Source organism: Bidens hawaiensis, unplaced genomic scaffold, assembly GCF_021521415.1.
Source record: "Bidens hawaiensis isolate Kalapana, Puna unplaced genomic scaffold, B.hawaiensis_p1.1 tig00028026_1, whole genome shotgun sequence".
Lineage (NCBI taxonomy): Eukaryota > Viridiplantae > Streptophyta > Magnoliopsida > Asterales > Asteraceae > Bidens > Bidens hawaiensis.
The window spans coordinates 225227-247645 of NW_027494551.1; the positions used below are offsets into that span (position 1 = coordinate 225227).

The 22419-nt window shown below is 38.9% G+C and overlaps 1 protein-coding gene across 1 annotated transcript; it reads right to left on the minus strand.

Moving 5' to 3' along the window:
* Window positions 1-395: 395 nt before the first annotated feature.
* Window positions 396-15061, minus strand: LOC143576222 (uncharacterized). The gene is made up of 2 exons (XM_077060365.1): window positions 14599-15061; window positions 396-463 (listed from the first exon to the last, which is right to left on the minus strand). Exons 1-2 carry the CDS (start codon window positions 15059-15061, stop codon window positions 396-398), a joined length of 531 nt encoding a protein of 176 aa, XP_076916480.1.
* Window positions 15062-22419: the final 7358 nt, after the last annotated feature.

A 22419-nucleotide genomic window follows, 5' to 3' on the forward strand; every position in this document is an offset into this window, starting at 1 on the left:
TATATAAAGAAAGATGCAAACTGTTCCTGTGAGATAAATAGTTGAACCATAGCACATACACAAACAATCAAACATAAAGAAAGGGCTAAACCGTTACCATGCGAATGTGCATTGGTTACCTAAAATGAGGTGTCGGTGAAACCATTGTCAATGCGTCGGACGCCGGCCACTACGACGGTCGTATGATCATACTAGAATGAGAATATGTTGGACCTCTCCGAATGCGGTTCAAATAAAGCAAGTAAGCAAATAGCAAGTTAGGCATCAACTGATATACACACAAGGATTAAACAGTTGCGATTTTGAATACTAGATAATAGATAAATATGATACGATACGCATATGTCCCCAAAAAGCTTAAAAATAAGTAAAAAGGGGAGTGATTACTCACCTGATTAGATGAACAATACACAAATGATGATGTGAGCAGCTAAACCCCTTCGGGATTCACCGATAAGGATTCCTAGTTAAATAATATAATATGAATTAGTTGTAAATTACATAATATGTACAATAGATTTGGGTTTCGACATGATTTGAGCATGTTTGTGATTTAATACATTATTGATTGAACGATTGATCTTTAAGTATTATTTGTTATGATCATTAGCTTTATTAATTATAAAATTGAAATTAATTACTCTGAATATATATATATATATATATATATATAATTAAATATTTAAATAATTTAAACAAATAAGATATAAGACATTCTTATAATGATAATACTTAAATAAATGAATAATTAACTAATATACAAATTAAATAAAATAGTTTGATTAAATATAACTTGATATATAATTATAATTATTCGAATAGATAAAATACAAATCTATATACACGTTTAAATAGAAAAATGTTTAAGTACTTAACTAAAATATGTAATAATAACATTTAAATAAATATATAAATGTAGAATGTAATATTTTAAATGAATAAGTATTTCAAATCCTTAACGAAAATCGGTTTAAGGGAAATTATAGTTAACGGAATATTATTATTATTATACCATTTATTTAATAATAAACACACACACACACACACACACAGATATATATATATATATATATATATATATAATAGTTAAAAAAATATTAATTAACTATCATTATTATATTACTTATGTTGAAAATTATGAATAAAAAAATGATTAAAATCAAATAAATAAATAAACCCCTACAAAAACGGGCTGACGGTATTCGAACCTGCGCCAGCAGCCGTTCCCAAGAAACAAACACCTCAGCCCAAGCCAACCGTGATAGGCTACCAGTTTGTTAACAACTCAGGAACTAAAGAACATATAAACAGACAGTCTGGGCAACATATTCAAATAAGAACCCTAACAACTCAATTCGTTTAATCCCGTTATTGTTTGATTAGTTATTGTTAGGGTTATTGAAGAGGAGATCAAGGCGAATCTAACCATATAAACAATTACCGATCACGTTTATGATTGATGGTGCACTGCAAACAAACCCTACGGTCCAAAACAAGACCACGAATATATATGTAGAAGCTGTTATAATCCAATTAATCATGGGGTTTCGATAGGCGACGGTGTAGGTTCCTGGACGGATCGTACACGGGATGTCGCTATCTGCGCAGGTGCGGAATCCCTGCGTAGGTAGATACGAGCGTAGAATACGTATAAAACAAACACACAAGCAATAACCGAAACACGTTATATTGATAACCCGAACACGTGACACGAGGTCACTATTACAGACTCTTACTTGTAAACACGTAACTCTCGAACTAATCAACTGAAACGAACCCTAACCAACCTCGCGAACTATTCTCAACTGTTACGGTGAACAGTATATATAAACACGACAACTTCGCCTCAGGCGAAGTTGTCCATAACTTCGCTTGTTCAACAAGTTCGCCTGAGCGAACTTGTTAACAACTTCGCTTGTTCAACAAGTTCGCCTAAGCGAACTTGTTGACAACTTCGCTCGTTACATAAACATAAACATAATCAAAAACATAATTACATTACAGACTCGATTACAAACGTTAGACTATGAACTACTGACATACATGTACCAACAGACTCCCCCTTGGCAGTAGCTTCATATCTTGATCTTCAAAGCTTGAGTCTTGTAATCTTGTATCTTTACGCGTGCGCTCCTTCTCTAACACATACCGACACCACCCTTTGATATTTCCTTGCTTGATCCTTCCAAGCAGGAATGTAGAAGATCTTCTTTTCGTTGAGCATCTTCAGATCAGCTTGCGATAGATTAACAAGATGCATCGGGTCGTACACCCTCAGCACTTCTTGTTCATCTTCGTCTTCCATCACGGCTTCAGCAGTCTGGCAATCAACGTACCACCATTTTAGATTCTTCAACACATCTTGAGGCATATTCTTCATTGGAACCTCCTTGATGCATCGGATCGGCTTGTACTTCATCACCATCCACGGCTTGCCATCTGCTCTCAATCCCCTCTCTGTATCCTCCCTGTATTCGGTAGACTCCCCCTCAGCTGTGGAAGCCCCAAGAGCTTGAGATGTTCTTGGCAGCTCACCACCTGCACATTCCGGTGCATTGGGATCATCGTCTCGGTCTTCTCGACGCTTGGTCCTCAACTCATCTCCTCTACAGCTCATCTCCCCCTGAGATGCCAAGAACCTTTCAAGACATCTATATACATTGCCTTTAAGAAATAAACGACATGATCAATTCTAAGTAACCAGTTAAAAAATCATAAAACTATCTAAGTACAAAAACTTAAAAAAAAATTTAAAAAAAAATTTAAAGTATAAGGGATCAAATTTCAGTCTCGGTAGGGACTGCTACGTTTTAGAAAAGATCCAAACAGGAATCATACTAACTACGTGGCTGTCACATAGATCCGTGTTTAGCTGTATTATGACATATAGAGACAGGTTGTAAGCAGGTATAACTTAAAGTGGTTTTCATCGTTTCTGTGATACGAGTTAGGTTCAATTAATCCTTAAAATTTAAGTGGGCAACAACTCAGAAATATTGATGCCTCCTATCTATCCTCAAAGCGTATTTGGCTTTCCCCAAGTCACCCCGAATTGACTTCGACCCATAGTGTCTGATTAACTTGTATGTATTCTTCTCCTGTTTCCCGTTCTTCTTCTTGCTCTAAGATAGCGAAGTCTTGAATTTATGATCACTAATATGTTACAATAACTTAAAATTTTTTTTTTTTTTTTTTTTTTTTTCAACATAGACTTCAAAGTAGAATTTTACTGCAAGTCCCGAATCTGGATCACTACAGTGTCTTGAAACGCTTTCTTCACGGGAATCAGAACACACATGGGCTCGTGTATGACTGGGTAATCGCTTTTATGCCTATCATTCGAAAAGATATATATGAAGACACGCAAAACTCTTAAGGAGTTTCCACGTAAAATCAAGTAAAATTAGTTTGTATCACATCTACTTTTACGCACCATAAAAAGTTACCATGACATACAATGATTGTCCTAAAGCCTTTTAAGCCTAATAACTTCACTAGTTAAGCACACACAATCAGTATATATATCATTTTCCAAGGTTAGATCAATTTTCTGTTAAACATAGCACATTTACTTCATACGAAGTAATAGACTTGAAAAGTAATTTCATTTCCCCAAAAAAAATTTGACTTCAGTCACCCCGATCACGTCAAAGTCTTCAGGTAAACGGCAATCCTGAAGATCCACTGGATCAACTGGACCGACCACATACAAGTATGTGTCCTTCTAACTATGTATGACCGACTAATTTTCAGCGACAGAAAGAAAACACATCATAACCGCCCGGTCACTTTCAGTCATCTGGTTAATGGCGACCCTCATTCTCTAAGTAGAAACGAGGACCAAAACATATCCAAGGATATGTCCATCAATCTGAGGTAACCGACTAATTTTAAGCAATAGTGATGTTTTTTTTTTTATTTTTTTTTTTATTTTTTGTTGTTTTGTTTTTTTTTTCAACAACTCAATAAAAACATGGTTACTCGGGATTGATCATCCCGTTCAGCTCAATAAGGTTTATGATGATTCGCCTCATTCTTCGTGAAGTGAACAGTATACTCCTTATCACAAATCTGCGACACACTCAGCAGATTGTGCTTCAGCTCTTCCACAAAATTCACATTCTCAAGTGTCATCCTTCCATTTGACACTGTACCTCTACCAGTAATTCTTCCTCCGCTTTCACCAGCAAAACTAACTCTGGCTCCCTGAACAGGTTTTAAGTCGTGCAACAAGTATTTGTTGCCCGTCACGTGCCCGGAACAGCCGCTATCTACAATCCAAAGACTGTGGGCAGCCCTGTTCAACTGTTCCTGCACAATAAAACAGAGAATTAGAATCTTGGGACCCAAGACCAATTGGTCTTGGATCGATACGTCCCGTACCCTGGCTTTCCAAAGTTAGCATCAGGATAATTCCTGTAAGTCCTGTTAGGAAATCTCCTTGAAGATTGAGTGTGATGCCTTCCAAACCTATGTGAATTGAAAGTGTTATATCTTGTGGTTTGGTTGAAAAACTGAGGTTTGTTTTTATGAAAACTTGAATTAGTTACATTTTGGCATTTTGAAAAGTTTTCATTTTTAGCAGTATCAAACTGATGCTTATTCTCAGTTTTATTTGGCCTCACACCTCTGTATCTCGGCGTCAGAGGGCAATCTGCAACAAGATGTCCTAATTTATTACATCTAAAGCAACACCTACTCTCCATTTTCTTTTCAAATGTTGGTTTGGATGTAGAGGCAGTGTTACCAGCCGTTCGTCTCACATAAGGTGGGACATACGGGTTGAGTGGAGTACTCCTTTTAGAAGATTTATTTTTATCTCCACCAGTGGGTAACACTACCTTCTCTTTCGTCTTACCTGATTCGGACAACTTATCCGAATCCGATGAGACTGGACTCGTAACAGAAATATTTACACTAGAAACAGGCGAACTCGTTTCGCCATTACTAACAGTTGGTTCTTTACATGTAACCTTGATTGGAACTGTCTGAGGAACTTCAAAATCCACAGATTTCTGAATACTATGGTTGAAAGTGTAGTTGTGGTTATAAGGTGGTGGCACCTCGTGATAACCAATTCCTCCCCTCTTTGCAGAGGTACCTTGATCACTAACGAGGTGATCTAGAATAGCTGAGGAATTTCGGAACTGCTCGAGTTTTCGGTTCAGTTCCACCACTTTCACCTGGTGGTCAGCAATCTGCTTTTCTCGTTCAGCAATAAGTTTAGTCTTTTCTTCTAAAACCTCATAACTTAGGTCAATTACATCAATTTTTTCAGCAAGTTTAGTTTTTAAGCTTTTGACATCTTTTTCACATGCTTTTATTTTAACTTTGTAACTGTTTTCTCTTGCCTTAGTAAAATGATGATCTTCTTTAAGAGTTTTAAATTCAGCATCTAAACGAACATACTGATCAGTTATGGTAGCAAGTTGCTCAGACAAATTCTCACATTTTGTACAAACAGGTTTAGAACTTACCTCGGAGGGTTGACCATCGTTATCTGCCATGAAAGCTTTCTCCTTACCAGTAGCTTTCTCCTCTCCAGTCATCTTCTCACAATCTTCATTTTCTACCTTAGCCATATTCGCCTGCTCACCAGTTTCATTCGCATGCAGGTTCCAGTTGTATTCACCGGCTTCTCTAGACAACATGGCATTGACTTCTTTACTTATCCTAGTAGGCTGTGCAGACCGGCCTTGACCCCGTTCAACTCTCTCGTTTCTGCATTCTTTAGCAAAGTGCCCATACTGTTGACAGTTATAGCACCTCACTTTAGACTTGTCGAATCCGGGCCTACCACCAACAAACTTTCTCCCCGTCTTATTCATGAAACGCTTGACTCGCCTCACTATCATGGCCATTTGCCATTGCAAATCCATCTCCTCCAGATCATCAGCATCGATCTGGTCATAATCCTCATCCAAAACAGCAGGGTCCACAATCTTCCCTTGTATGTAGTTCTCATATGAAGCAATAAAAGATGCATAGACTGCAAACTGCTCTTTAGCAGATTTGACACTCATTGGCATCTTGGAATAGTTATTGCTTGAGGCACTGGGAGAGAAACTACTGTTGGATGTTTGAGGTTTCGAAGCACTTGAACCTCCAGCAACAAAGCAAACATCACCGTTCATGTTTACTGAAACGTTTCCTTCATGAGAAGAGTTAGAACCTGCCTCTCCTTTGGAGTAGTAAGCAGCAGATTCAGGCTTCGAACTTGAGCCTGAGTTAAGTTTGGCACCATACATACCAGGGTCTTGAATCTGATCTGTTGGTGTCTCTTTACGAACCATATTAAGCTCAAAGGTTCTGAGCTTGTTTACTGCTGTCTCCAAATCATAATTAGGAAAGTCTCTGTCTTCCCTCATCAGAACTGTGTACATTTCCCACTTCGGTGGGAGAGCATCGAGAAGCTTTTCAACTATCTCCTCTTCTCTGTAAGCAATCGAATAGTTGTTTAGCTCTGTCATTAGATGATAATATCGAGTGATAATATCATCCAGAGATTCGTTCTTCAAATATTTGAAGACAGAGAACTGAGTCTTCAACAGTTTAATCTTCGAGGCACGAATACCCACGTTCCCTTCGAATCTATTTTCAAGAGCATCCCAAAGCTCTCGAGCCGATGTATACTTTCTGAAAGTATGAAGGATCTCCTGTGGAAGAGCCATAGTGATAGCTGCGTGAGCCTTGCTTTCGGCTTCGTACATCTTCTTCTCCTCTTCCTCCATCTTGCTGTACTTCTTTATCACATCCCGACCTTCGTATTCCATGGTCGGTGGAATATATCCATCCTGGATGCACACCCACATCTTTGCATCCTGGTATTTAATATACTGAATAAACCGATCCTTCCATGCAACAAAGTCGGTTCCTTTTAACAGCCTTGGGGCCTTAGTGGCTGACCCCGCTTCGACTTCCATTTTCACCAAATCAGAGATGTTAATTTGCGACATCTTCTCAAAAACCCGAAAAATTCAAAAATTTGTCCAAACAGTACTAAAGGCGAAGTTAAGAATAACTTCGCTTAAGTGTTAACTTCGCTGGAAAAATTCTTAAATTCGTGTGACTCGGCGAACTTATCAGGTAAGCGAAGTTGAGGATAACTTCGCTTAGGTGAACTTAGCAGGTAAGCGAAGTTGAGGATAACTTCGCTTAGGCGAACTTATGAGGCAGGCGAAGTTGTGAATAACTTCGCTTAACCTTATATCTTCGCCGAAACCCTACTTTCAGTGACGGCAACTTCGCCTGAAGAACAGTAACTTCGCCCGATGAACACTGAAAATATTCAGATCTGTTGTCGACGATTCTGCAGTTTCCGGTCGTTGTAAAGGCTTGAAAATGACTGTATATAGTGATTAGAACTCAATACGAACAAAAACTCGTCCCGTGAATAGGTCAAACGAGACGTTTTCTACAACCGCGTGAAATCCCGAACCTCACAATCGAGCCGATGGCTCTGATACCAATTGTAGGTTCCTGGACGGATCGTACACGGGATGTCGCTATCTGCGCAAGTGCGGAATCCCTGCGTAGGTAGATACGAGCGTAGAATATATATAAAACAAACACACAAGCAATAACCGAAACACGTTATATTGATAACCCGAACACGTGACACGAGGTCACTATTACAGACTTTTACTTGTAAACACGTAACTCTCGAACTAATCAACTGAAACGAACCCTAACCAACCTCGCGAACTATTCTCAACTGTTACGGTGAACAGTATATATAAACACGACAACTTCGCCTCAGGCGAAGTTGTCCATAACTTCGCTTGTTCAACAAGTTCGCCTGAGCGAACTTGTTAACAACTTCGCTTGTTCAACAAGTTCGCCTAAGCGAACTTGTTGACAACTTCGCTCGTTACATAAACATAAACATAATCAAAAACATAATTACATTACAGACTCGATTACAAACGTTAGACTATGAACTACTGACATACATGTACCAACAGACGGGGAGAGAGTGTTATATGCACAATTAATTGAGTTATGGTGTACGTTATAGGGTTTTCCATGAATCGGGTGAAGACGGTTGTATATTATGTGCATACGTCTCGCGAGAAATCGTAGTTTCCTAATTGTACCGTCGGTGAAGCCGGAAATGGTAAGATATATAAAGATCACAAATCAATTGTAACAGCTCAGCTACTACCGCACCATAATATTGTCCGCTTTGGTCGGGACGTACCATCATCGCCTCACGGATTTCCTTTTGGTTGCCCAGGTGGTCACCCATCCTCATACTACTCCCACCTGAGCACGCTTAACTGTGAAATTCTCCTCTCATCCACTACCATTAAGCGCCCAAAACGCGTTATGATGGGGAAGGTGTCCACCTCCTTATAAAGAAAGCTTAGTTCTCCTTCCCAACCGATGCGGGATGTCACAATCCACCCCCCTTAGGGGTCTAGCGTCCTCGCGGGACCTGGCAACACCGGTTCGGCTCTGGCTCTGATACCATTTGTAACAGCTCAGCTACTACCGCACCATAATATTATCCGCTTTGGCCGGGACGTACCACCATCGCCTCAAGGATTTGCTTTTGGTTGCCTAGGTGGTCACCCATCCTCATACTACTCCCACCTGAGCACGCTTAACTGTGGAATTCTCCTCTCATCCACTACCATTAAGCGCCCAAAACGCGCTATGATGGGGAATGTATTCACCTCCTTATAAAGAAGGCTTAGTTCTCATTCACAACCGATGTGGGATGTCACATCAATTCCAAACAAAACACGAAGATTGTTGTCGAAGGGTATTACTATTAATCAGGTCACGCAATATGGGTAAACGGGTTTGGGTCTTAGATCCTGGTTCTAATGTAAGATTTATAAGATTTTCAATCCAGTCCCTGAAGTTATAGTGTGGAAACAAAGTTGGGTAAAAGTTAGTTTAGAGTGGAAAATGTACAAAGTTCTAAATTAAAGGAATATAAATAATATATATATATATATTTAAATAATATAATATTTTAATGATTTATTTAACGAAAACGACAACGGTTCGAGTATTAGACATTAATAATTTAAACAAAAATATCCGAGTTGTTACATTTTGAAGACCAGTGAACCTCGTTTTACGTGAAAGAAGGTGTTGAACAAGATTCTCGATATACGTGCAAGCGTCGAAGTTATGCCCGAGAGTCTAGAAAATAATAAGCCAAGGAAGGTAGGGGTAATTGTCACACCCCCAAATTTCCACTAACGGAGTTTTACCGTAAGGCGGGTGACATACCAGGATCCGAACACATTAATCACACCAAACGACATCTACATGGTCTTAAAAGTTTTAACAAATCAAAATAAAATGTTCAGAGTACTTAAGTGCTAGTGCGGAAGCTAAACAAAGTGCGGGAACCATCTCCCAAACAAGTTTAAATAATTCATGGTGCTACAAGCGCAAAACCAATATCAAATAAATGTTTTCAAACTTAAACCAATGCGAGTCCATGCATGCAATGTTATCCTAATCCAAGTGCTTGCTAGTGACCTGAGGAAAACATGCTAAAAAGAGTCAACACATATGGTTGGTGAGTTCACAGGTTTTCAAAGTAAGTTATGCTCTATCAGTTCATAAACATTTAAAAATAAAAGTGGCCCATGGTTAACTACACTTAGTTAACTCGTTGCCGCATAGTGTTATGTTTCCATCACGACCGAAGCTGACTAGTTATTGCCTCAAGTCAAGTATTGCCAAAACTTAACAACGTTTGGTCAAAGTTACACCCCGTTCGACCTCTAGTCGAGAATAATGCAGGGTGGGGTTTGTCAAACCCAATAGTACTATTTAAATTTACCACGCCAGTTAACCTTAGTTAACGGTCCGATGTTCGTGAGGACTTTCCATGGCAAAGAAACACTACGTTATAAGCAACCAAACGGTTGTGTAAAGATTTAGAGCAAGTAAAGTAAAACAGTTTTGCATGTTTCCTCCCCCAAAGGAAAGGTATAAAAGTGGGGCCGTAAACTCACCTTGTTGGTGCTTCGGGTATTACACGAATCCGACCGAAGTAAATGCGTCACGTGCTTAGACCCTAAAAATGCAAGTACGTAAGTAACTTGTGGGATGGTTCCTAGAACCACTAGTATCCAACAATCTCCCATTGTTTTTAAAAAGACTTTTGACCAAAGTTTGACTTTTGTTGACTTTGACTAAAGTTGGCTTTGACTAAAGTTGACTTTGACTAAAGTTGACTTCTATGTTGACCTTTGACCAAAATATTGACCTTTGGCTAAAATATTGACTTTAGACTAAAATATTGGACTTAGAATGTTTACCTTATAATTCTAGTCACACTTAATCAATCATCAAGTATACACACTTAGCCATATTCCTTGCAATTCTATGATCAATACACTTTCACAACATCACAAGCAAGACTAACTATTTAGTCAACTAGTTTTAAGTTGACTTAAAAAGTCAAAGTTCTAATTTACCACATCTAACATATCACAATTTGCAATTATCTCAATTCAACCAACACCTTTAACAATTTATACCACCTAAACCGATTTTTCTCATCAATCAAAACTCACAATTAAATTACCAAATAAATCACACATGTACATATCAGTATTAGGTTCAACATATATTTTTCTCACAATTTTTAGATTTACCAATTCGTCCAGAATATTCATATACTACAACAACATGATTTATATTTCTACAACAACACAGCAGTAATAAAAAATTTGTCAAAAGTTCCATATTTGTCCAATTGATGCAAGACCAATTGGACTAGATTTCTAATTCAATTTACAACATCCTAGAAGTAGAATTATATCCATATCTATTTTTATCATGAAGTTATGAAATTCACAACTCAACTCAGAATTATTTTCTCTAACTTAGATTTGCATCCTGATTTTGTAAATTAATAAAAAGTACTCAAACAGAGTCCAAAAATTAAGATTCCGAACTTTCTAAAAACTAGATTCAAAGTACATGTTCATAGAATCAAAAATCTATCAAAAACTCAAACATATCAAGTTATTCACAATACAATCCGAGACACCAAGTCTGCCAGCAAGCAGTTTTAACCACAATCAACTACAAATCACAACTTTTCTATCATTTGATTCAACAATCATCAAGAAACATTCTTACCAAATCAAATTGCATGTCATATTTTTATCCATTTGATTTCATAATAAGAACACAAGTATTTATAAAGGACTCAAAATATTAATCAAGACTCATACAAAAATCCTTTTTATTTGTCAAACTTTGATCATCCCCTTTCATGATCCAACCATTTAGATACAAGGTTCATATGAATTAAAGAAAAAAACATATAAACATAATAATCTACTCACTATGCTTGATCAAATGCTTAAACCCTTGTTTACCAAAATCACCAACTCTTGTGTTATGGAGAAAATACTAGAAGATGATTGTTTGTATGAAAGAAAATGAGAGTATGTGTGTGTGTGTGTGAGTATCACGGCCAAAGAGAGAGGAAAAGGTGTTGGCATCCAATAGTTGTAACCTCCTTGTTATTAACAACCCTTTATGATTGATTTAATGAATAAAAATACTTAGGTTAACTTTTATTAACTCATGTGTGACATGCTACATATTTTAATAAACATTTCCTATGTAACATAACCTAAGGTTCCATTTAAATAATAAACATGTTACATGACATACAATATAACCTATTTAATCATTTAGCTTACTTACAATCACATCATCATGTAATAACCATAATATAACATATTAATCACATAGCACATTATACTTATCATACATGTTATATGACATGTTTATTATAACATGCAAGACGAGTTTATTATCCTAGTTATAATTAGTCACTTATCCTTGTTTAAGTCACCAATGACACGTTGACTTAAATATACGCATACATGACATCACATGTACAAGAGTTCATACTCATAGTTAACAGAACTAACTGAGTTTATAGACATAGTCAACAGGATTTAACTGGGTTTAGTTAACAGAGTTAACCTAAAAATGCCGGATGTCACATCATCCCCTTGTTGAAAGAATTTTCGTCCCGAAAATTAATGTGATGTCACCACTAGACTGGGACATGAAAAGGATAGAAAAGAAAAATTTTAGGTTTGTCACATCATCCCCTTGTTGAAAGAAGTTTCATCCCGAAAATTTAAATCGTACCTATGGTTTGGCTTCAGGTTTGAATAGGTGTGGATACTTTTCTTTCATCTGGTCTTTGCGCTCCCATGTGAACTCTGGTCCGCGCTTAGAGTTCCAACGAACGCGAACGATAGGAGTTTTACTGTGCCTACGGGTCTTTACGTCCTGATCCATAATTTCCACCGGCTCTTCGATGAAACGTAACTGTTCGTCCACTTCTAGTTCCTCCAAAGGAACTATCAAGTTTTCGTAAGCCAAACACTTTTTAAGATTTGATACGTGGAAGACGTTATGTACCCCGCGGAGTTGTTCCGGTAAGTCCAACCTATAAGCCACTGGACCGATTCATTCCACGATTTCGAATGGCCCTACGTAACGCGGGCTCAACTTTCCCCGTTTTCCGAAACGAATGACACCCTTCCACGGTACCACTTTTAGTAAAACTTTGTCCCCGACTTCAAATTCCAAAGGCCTTCTACGCTTATCAGCATAACTTTTCTGACGATCACGTGCTGCTGCCATACGTTTTCGGATCTGAACTATCCTCTCCGTCGTTTCATGAACTATTTCAGGGCCAGTTAGTTGGCTCTCACCCACTTCCGCCCAGCAGAGTGGTGATCGGCATTTACGCCCATACAGAGCTTCAAAAGGGGCTGCTTGTATGCTCGTATGGTAACTGTTATTGAAAGAGAACTCAACTAAAGGCAAGTGCGTCTCTCAACTACTCCCAAAATCGATGATGCACGCCCTTAACATATCCTCCAATGTTTGTATTGTTCGCTCGCTCTGACCGTCTGTTTGTGGATGATAAGCCGTGCTCATATCCAGTCGTGTACCCAACGACTTTTGCAACGATTTCCAAAAGTTTGAGGTAAACCTAGCATCACGGTCCGAAATAATCGATATCGGCACACCATGACGGGAAACGATTTCTTTAATGTAAATACGAGCCAGCCTATCCGTCTTGTCCGCTTCCCGGATGGCTAGAAAATGTGCGGATTTGGTCAATCGATCCACTATGACCCAAATCATGTCGCAACCGCTGGGTGTCTTGGGTAGTTTGGATATGAAATCCATGGATATCTGTTCCCATTTCCCCATAGGAATTTCGGGTTGTTGAAGTAATCCCGGCGGTTTCCTATGTTCTGCTTTCACTTTGGCACATGTCAGACACTTAGCCACGTACCCAGCAATTTCCTCTTTCATACTCGGCCACCAGTATAGCTCTTTTAAGTCATGGTACATCTTATATGATCCCGGATGTACTGAGTATCGGGATTTGTGTGGTTCGTCCATGACCAGTGTTCTTAGATCCCCATAACGCGGTACCCAAATTCGATCATGGTAATACCGAATGCCATCCGACTTAACCTTGAGTTCCCGTCTACACCGCGCAAAGATTCGGCATCGAAATTCTCGGCTTTCAGAGCTTCTAACTGGGCATCCTTGATCTTTTCGGGTAAACCAGAGTGAATCGTTAGTTGTAAAGCCCTAACCCTCCTGGGCTTCAAAGTTTCTTTTCGGCTCAAGGCGTCAGCCACCACGTTGGCTTTACCCGGATGATACTTAATAGCACATTCATAATCGTTAAGCAACTCGACCCATCGTCTCTGCCTCATGTTCAGTTCTTTATGCTCGAATATGTGCTGGAGGCTCTTATGGTCAGTGTAGATCGTACACCGGGTTCCATAGAGGTAATGCCTCCAGATTTTTAGTGCAAAGATGACGGCTCCAAGTTCTAAGTCATGGATCGTGTAGTTCTTTTCAGCGGTCTTCAGTTGTCGAAAAGCATATGCGATGATCTTTTCCCGTTGCATGAGCACACATCCAATTCCTTGCAGTGAAGCATCGCAGTAAACAACAAAGTCTTCTACTCCTTTGGGCAGTGATAGGATTGGCGCACTACACAGCTTGTCTTTCAGAGTTTGAAATGCTGTGTCATGTGCCTCGGTCCACTTATACACAATGCCCTTGCGGGTTAAGGATACGCATCCAGAACTCGCACTTCGATAATTTGGCATACAGTTGTTCCTTCATGAGTAGCTCCATCATTAATCGCAAGTGCTCTTCATGTTCCTCCCTTGTCGTCTATGAACACAATGACGAATTTATCCAAATAAGGCTTACAAACACGATTCATGAGGTCCATGAATACGGCTGGGGCGTTTGTTAACCCAAATGGCATAACGGCGAACTCATAGTGTCCATAACGAGTACGAAACGTTGTTTTCGCAATGTCTTCTTCCCGAACTCGTAGTTGGTGATAACCCGACCTAAGGTCGACCTTCGAGTAGTAACTGGATCCTTGCAGCTGATCGAACAGATCATCAATACGTGGCAAGGGATATCGGTTCTTGGTCGTCACCTTATTAAGTTCCCGATAGTCGATACACATGCGTAGAGTTCCATCCTTCTTCTTCACGAATAGGACTGGAGCTCCCCACGGGGATGAACTGGGGCGTATGAAACCCTTATCTAGCAGTTCTTGCAACTGCTTAGACAGTTCCTCTAACTCCTTCGGAGCAAGGCGATACGGTGCACGAGCTACAGGAACAACTCCTTGTGTCAGGTCGATTTGGAACTCCACTTGTCTGTGAGGCGGAAGGCCAGGTAGGTCTTCGGGGAAAACCTCAGGAAAGTCTCTAACAATAGGGATCTGGTCGATTGAGACCTCCTCCTCCACAGCCTCGTCAGTACCTTTGTCGGTGATTAGGGCTAAGATCGCAGTATGGCCTTTACGCAGTAACTTCTGTGCCTTCATAAGGGAAATGATCCGAACTGTCGCACTCTCTTTCTCACCATGAACAATGAGAGTTTCTCCCCCAGGGAGAGGTACGCGGACGATCTTCTCGTGACAGACAACCTCGGCTCGGTGCTCGGACAACCAATCCATCCCAATAACTAAGTCGAAGCTACCAAGTTCAATCGGCATAAGATCTATGGGAAACAAATGACTAGACAATTCTACGGTACAACCCTTCAAAATATGGGACACTTGGATGATTTTACCATCTGCTAACTCGATAGTGTACTTAGACTCTAGGGCAGATGGGGTGCTATTAACCATTTCAAAAAATTTAGTTGACACGAAACTTCGATCGGCCCCGGTATCAAATAAAGTTAGCGCATAACAACCATTCATTTTATATTTACCGGTAATAGTTACGGAGTCGTTAGAAGTCTCACCTGAACCGCCACCAATAACGAAGGCTCTTCCCCTGCCTTCACCTCCGTTGTTACCATTCCCATTGTTACCATTCTTCCCGTTGCCATTTGCCCCTCCGTTACCAACATTCTTCAGTTTGGGGCAGTTTCCCTTAAAGTGACCCTCCTGTCGACACTCAAAACACCCTTTCGGGGCCTCTTGAGGTGGGGCTTGTTTCTGGGGGTTGTCTGCTCGGCAAAACTTGGTTTCGTGGCCATGTCTGCCACACTTGTTGCAACGGTACTTATCACATTTCCCGCATGATGGAAGTTACACTTGTTACACTTTGGGAGTTTCCCCTGATATCCTCCCTGTTGTTGGTTCTGGCTCGGGTAGTTGTTCCTGCGAGGAGACTCAAACCGTCTCTGTTGATTGTGGCCTGAAGAGGTGCTCTTGTTGTTGGAGTTGTTGTTGCCACTACTCTCCCACTTGCGTTTATTATCGGATGTGCCAGTAGCAGACTTCTTGGACGGGAGAGTGCCTTGTTTGACGGCTTGATCAGTTAACTTATGAGCTAACCGGACGGCATCGTGAATGTTAGCGGGATTTGCCGATGTCACCATACTCTGGATCTGCGGAGGTAAACCGTCAATATACATTTCGACCCTCTTATAAGCAGGATCGACCATTTGAGGGCACAGTATCGCTAACTCATGGGATCGTGTCGTATAAGCCTCAATGTCGGAACCCTCCATCCGCAAATTTCAAAACTCATGCTCTAACTTCTGCACTTCACCACGCGAGCTATACTCGGTCTTGATTAGATTTTTGAATTCCTCCCATGACATAGCATTGGCCGCATTTAGACCCAACAACTGAACTTGGGTATTCCACCAAGTAAGTGCTGACTCCTCGAGAGTCCCTGTAGCAAACTTCACCTGGCTCGCAGCCGGGCAATTACACATAGCACACACTGATTCTGCCTTCTCTATCCAGCGCAGCAAACCGACAGCCCCCTCGGTGCCTTTAAACGCATGGGGTTTACAATCCATGTAGTTCTTAAAGGTGCACCCTGCGGCTCCCCCTGCCGCCTGCCCCGGAATCTGGGCGGCTGCAATCGCTGCGGTCACATGCTCGTTGATGAGTGCCGCCAGTTCTGCTGGAGTGAGGTTAATGCTACCCCTGCCATGGCCACGTCTACGTCCCGACATAATCCTACGCAGTCGTGAACATAGACCGGATTAATGCCTTAATTCTAGTACATCAATAACAATCAAACAACTAATTTATGAACATCACAACACAATTTAAGAAAACAATACTTGAAAAGATAACTTGTAATCCGATTACAATCATTCAATCCAAACATCATAGTTCAAAAATATCCTCTGTTGGATGGGAACAACCCTTCCACCTAGGTTCATAAAAGAAAGAAATCCAAACGAATACCAACTGACGATATCACTCGTCAGATACTCCCGATGACCCGCTCACCTCGGGCTCCTCCTCGGGGTCTTCCTCCGGATCCTCCTCGGGGTCCTCCTCTGGGTCCTCTGGAGGTGCCAGCCGGTCCTCCAGATCCCGAATACGATTACGAGCAATATTCAGTTCGTTAGTCAGATCTATCACCCTATCTGCAAGCATCTGCATCTTCTCACCTAGCCTCTCAACTTCAAAGGTTAACTTGTAGTGCATATCTGACCTCCGATCGCAGAGCTCCCTCAAGAAATCCATCTTATGCTTGGCTCCACTCTGTTTTTGCGCTAGCTTAGAAATGTCCGACTTCATACCCTGTTTCCCACACTGCGCCTTATCCAGGCCAGAAACAAGTGCAGCTATCACCCGCTCAGGAGGGCATGGCAGAGCGGGGTAGAGTAGGGCAAGAAGGACCTACAACAGCTAGGGGTGGAACCTCCTCCTTCTCAATCATCATGGTCACCACCTCTGGGTACCATTCCCAGTCGCACTGGGGCTTAGGAAAGAACGTGTGCTCGGGTGAAGACTCCTCAGCAGTAGATGTGCCAGCATCAGGGATGGTCCACTGCCTCTTCAGTCTCGGGGACGCAGGTGGTGTGCTCTCCTCAGCGATGATAGGTGCTTTCTCACGGGCGTGATCAGCTGACGACGAAGACATACTGTGACACAAGGGTTGGGGTTGGGATGAGTGAGTGGTATCTCATGTATATATGTGCAGTGTAACTAATGCATCATGAAAAGCTATAGACCGGACTGCAACCTATATGAAATGGTATGAAACCTGGTTCGCTATAACCAATGGCTCTGATACCAATCTGTCACACCCCCAAATTTCCACTAACGGAGTTTTACCGTAAGGTGGGTGACATACCAGGATCCGAACACATTAATCACACCAAACGACATCTACATGGTCTTAAAAGTTTCAACAAATCAAAATAAAATGTTCAGAGTACTTAAGTGCTAGTGCGGAAGCTAAACAAAGTGCGGGAGCCATCTCCCAAACAAGTTTAAATAATTCATGGCGCTACAAGCGCAAAACCAATATCAAATAAATGTTTTCAAACTTAAACCAATGCGAGTCCATGCATGCAATGTTATCCTAATCCAAGTGCTTGCTAGTGACCTGAGGAAAACATGCTAAAAAGAGTCAACACATATGGTTGGTGAGTTCACAGGTTTTCAAAGTAATTTATGCTCTATCAGTTCATAAACATTTATAAATAAAAGTGGCCCATGGTTAACTACACTTAGTTAACTCGTTGCCGCATAGTGTTATGTTTCCATCACGACCGAAGCTGACTAGTTAATGCCTCAAGTCAAGTATTGCCAAAACTTAACAAGGTTTGGTCAAAGTTACACCCCGTTCGACCTCCAGTCAAGAATAATGCAGGGTGGGGTTTGTCAAACCCAATAGTACTATTTAAATTTACCACGCCAGTTAACCTTAGTTAACGGTCCGATGTTCGTGAGGACTTTCCAAGGCAAAGAAACACTACGTTATAAGCAACCAAACGGTTGTGTAAACATTTAGAGCAAGTAAAGTAAAACAGTTTTGCATGTTTCCTCCCCCAAAGGAAAGGTATAAAAGTGGGGCCGTAAACTCACCTTATTGGTGCTTCGGGTATTACACGAATCCGACCGAAGTAAATGCGTCACGTGCTAAGACCCTAAAAATGCAAGTACGTAAGTAACTTGTGGGATGGTTCCTAGAACCACTAGTATCCAACAATCTCCCATTGTTTTTAAAAAGACTTTTGACCAAAGTTTGACTTTTGTTGACTTTCACTAAAGTTGGCTTTGACTAAAGTTGACTTTGACTAAAGTTGACTTCTATGTTGACCTTTGACCAAAATATTGACCTTTGACTAAAATATTGACCTTTGACTAAAATATTGGACTTAGAATGTTTACCTTATAATTCTAGTCACACTTAATCAATCATCAAGTATACACACTTAGCCATATTCCTTGCAATTCTATGATCAATACACTTTCACAACATCACAAGCAAGACTAACTATTTAGTCAACTAGTTCTAAGTTAACTTAAAAAGTCAAAGTTCTAATTTACCACAACTAACATATCACAATTTGCAATTATCTCAATTCAACCAACACCTTTATCACCTTTAACAATTTATACCACCTAAACCGATTTTTCTCATCAATCAAAACTCACAATTAAATTACCAAATAAATCACACATGTACACATCAGTATTAGGTTCAACATATATTTTTCTCACAATTTTTGGATTTACCAATTCGTCCAGAATATTCATATACTACAACAACATGGATTTATATTTCTACAACAACACAGCAGTAATAAAAAATTTGTCAAAAGTTCCATATTTGTCCAATTGATGCAAGACCAATTGGACTAGATTCCTAATTCAATTTACAACATCCTAGAAGTAGAATTATATCCATATCTATTTTTATCATGAAGTTATGAAATTCACAACTCAACTCAGAATTATTTTCTCTAATTTAGATTTGCATCCTGATTTTGTAAATTAATAAAAAGTACTCAAACAGAGTCCAAAAATTAAGATTCCAAACTTTCTGAAAACTAGATTCAAAGTACATGTTCATAGAATCAAAAATCGATCAAAAACTCAAACATATCATCAAGTTATTCACAATACAATCCGAGACACCAAGTCTGCCAGCAAGCAGTTTTAAACACAATCAACTACAAATCACAACTTTTCTATCCTTTGATTCAACAATCATCAAGAAACATTCTTACCAAATCAAATTGCATGTCTTATTTTTATCCATTTGATTTCATAATAAGAACACAAGTATTTATAAAGGACTCAAAATATTAATCAAGACTCATACAAAAATCCTTTTTATTTGTCAAACTTTGATCATCCCCTTTCATGATCCAACCATTTGGATACAAGGTTCATATGAATTAAAAGAAAAAGAAACATATAAACATAATAATCTACTCACTTTGCTTAATCAAATGCTTAAACCCTTGTTTACCAAAATCACCAACTCTTGTGTTATGGAGAAAATACTAGAAGATGATTGTTTGTATGAAAGAAAATGAGAGTATGTGTGTGGGTGTGAGTATCACGGCCAAAGAGAGAGGAAAAGGGAAAGGAAAAGGTGTTGGCATCCAATAGTTGTAACCTCCTTATTATTAACAACCCTTTATGATTGATTTAATGAATAAAATTACTTAGGTTAACTTTTATTAACTCATGTGTGACATGCTACATATTTTAATAAACATTTCCTATGTAACATAACCTAAGGTTCAATTTAAATAATAAACATGTTACATGACATACAATATAACCTATTTAATCATTTAGCTTACTTACAATCACATCATCATGTAATAACCATAATATAACATATTAATCACATAGCACATTATACTTATCATACATGTTATATGACATGTTTATTATAACATGCAAGACGAGTTTATTATCCTAGTTATAATTAGTCACTTATCCTTGTTTAAGTCACCAATGACACGTTGACTTAAATATACGCATACATGACATCACATGTACAAGAGTTCATACTCATAGTTAACAGAACTAACTGAGTCTATAGACATAGTCAACAGGATTTAACTGGGTTTAGTTAACAGAGTTAACCTAAAAATGCCAGATGTCACAGTAATGCCCAAATAAAATAAAATATTAAAAGGCTTAGACTTTAGTCGAGGTATGCTCGATACCTCGAAAATAAACAAAAGAAAGTTAAGCAAAGAAATTATAAAGATAAAGATATGATATAACTATTTGTTATAGATGAAGTGAAATTATTATTTAAATGATCTTATATAATAATAAAAGAAAATAAATAAAATAATCTTTATTAATAAATAAAGATAAAAAAATTATTTAAAAGTATTTTAAATAAGTAAATGAATATATATATATATATATATATATATTGTTTATATTATTCATATAAACTAAATGATGTATATATATAAGTATAAGTTTTGGAAAACGTAGATTTTAGAAAAGAAAACATGTCGGAATAAAGGTTCGAACGTAAGAATAAGTGATACATTATTTGAACTATAGGTTCAAACATGTTACAAAAAGAAAAGTATTTAGAACTAAAGGTTCATCTTGTAAAAGAAAAGCAAATAAGTTAAATTAAATATTTTTAACTTATAAAAGAAATAAACAATATTTAAACTAAAGGTTTAAATAATGAAAACTTTTTTTAAACTAAAAGTTTAAAAGAAAATATATTCTAGGTAAAGATTATACAAAAGAGACTATAGGTCTTAAGCCGGATTAAAGATCCGACTAATAAAAAGTTATACTCGTACTATAGGTGCGAGATAGCAAAGAAAGGAGGAACCGATCAGTGTATTGAAGCTGATCTTTTCAAGAAAAGGTGAATACGTCCCAAAACTTTTATAACTTGATAAATCGAGTCGAATTAAAATTGATTACATTGGATTACGTATCCCTAAAATGTTATAAACAATAAGTAAACGTTGGTCCTCAGACTGTTGTATACGTTGTTTGGATCCTTACATATGTGGTAAAAATTCGGTGGGCACACCGCACCACACCTGGTCATGACCTCCGCCACGATGGGCCGGACCTAAGCTACGTCGGAGTGAAGCTGATCATGTGTATACTATGGTACCTAAGTAATGTCGAACGCTGCGGTGTTTGCTGAGCGGGTCGAGTTGAACTTAAAGTTTATAATTTGAATTATGTTTTCAACTTAATTATTTCTAAGCCACGATGGGCTGAGACCTAAGTTACGTCTTGAGGGGTAATTGAGTAAATAAAAATATTTTTGCGTCAGTGTGTTCACCAGCATATAGCTGACGTATTTTTCTAACATTTCAGGAAATTATAGTATCAAAAATTAGAGCCATTCATGAAGTGGATGTTCGCAAGGTAGATATGGCTCATTGTTTTAAATTATGAAAATAACATGCTAAATTAAACAAAGATTTATAAAACAAAAATACTTTGGGTATTTATTACCCGAGAAGCTTTTTCAAAAAAAAAAAGAATTCATATTTTATTTATAATGATTTCAAAGTGACGAAAATTTTTTTTTAAAAAATAAAAAGTCTTCCGTTAAAATAAACTCTGATAATTTTACAAAACCAGTACCAATTGTTGGTCACACGCCTAGGCCTTAATTGGGTGTGACAACGGCATTAATTGATATCATTTACTATACATTGAATATCTATTACATTACGAATGTTAAATCGTGCCTTTTATATATATGTATACTCAAAAACTTCTGAAAAACTCACCAACTTAATTTTTGACAAATATATTATTTTCAACGTGCTACGTGTTGAATCGATGGCATGTTAAGGATGAAGGGTGACATCCCACATCGGTTGGGAAAGAGAACTAAGCATTCTTTATAAGGAGGTGGATACCTCCCATCATAACGCGTTTTAGGCGCTTAATGGTAATGGATGAGAGGAGAATACCACAGTTAAGCGTGCTCGGGTGGGAGAAGTATGAGGATGGGTGACCACCAGGGCAACCAAAAGCAAATCCGCGTGGCGTGGTGGTACGTCCTGGCCAAAGCGGACAATATTATGGTGCGGTGGTAGCTGGTTTGTTACAGATGGTATCAGAGACAAGGCCGGACCGGTGGTGCCAGGTCCCGCGAGGACGCTGGACCCCTAAGG

What these genes read in the sequence shown, in the direction of transcription:
- LOC143576222 (XM_077060365.1), bottom strand. Translation starts at nt 15,061, where the DNA reads ATGCCGATTGAACTTGGTAGCTTCGACTTAGTTATTGGGATGGATTGG. An exon ending in GCAAGAACTGCTAGATAAGG is followed by an intron (nt 464 to 14,598) that starts GTTTCATACGCC and finishes TTATTTAACTAG; the next exon opens with GAATCCTTATCGGTGAATCC.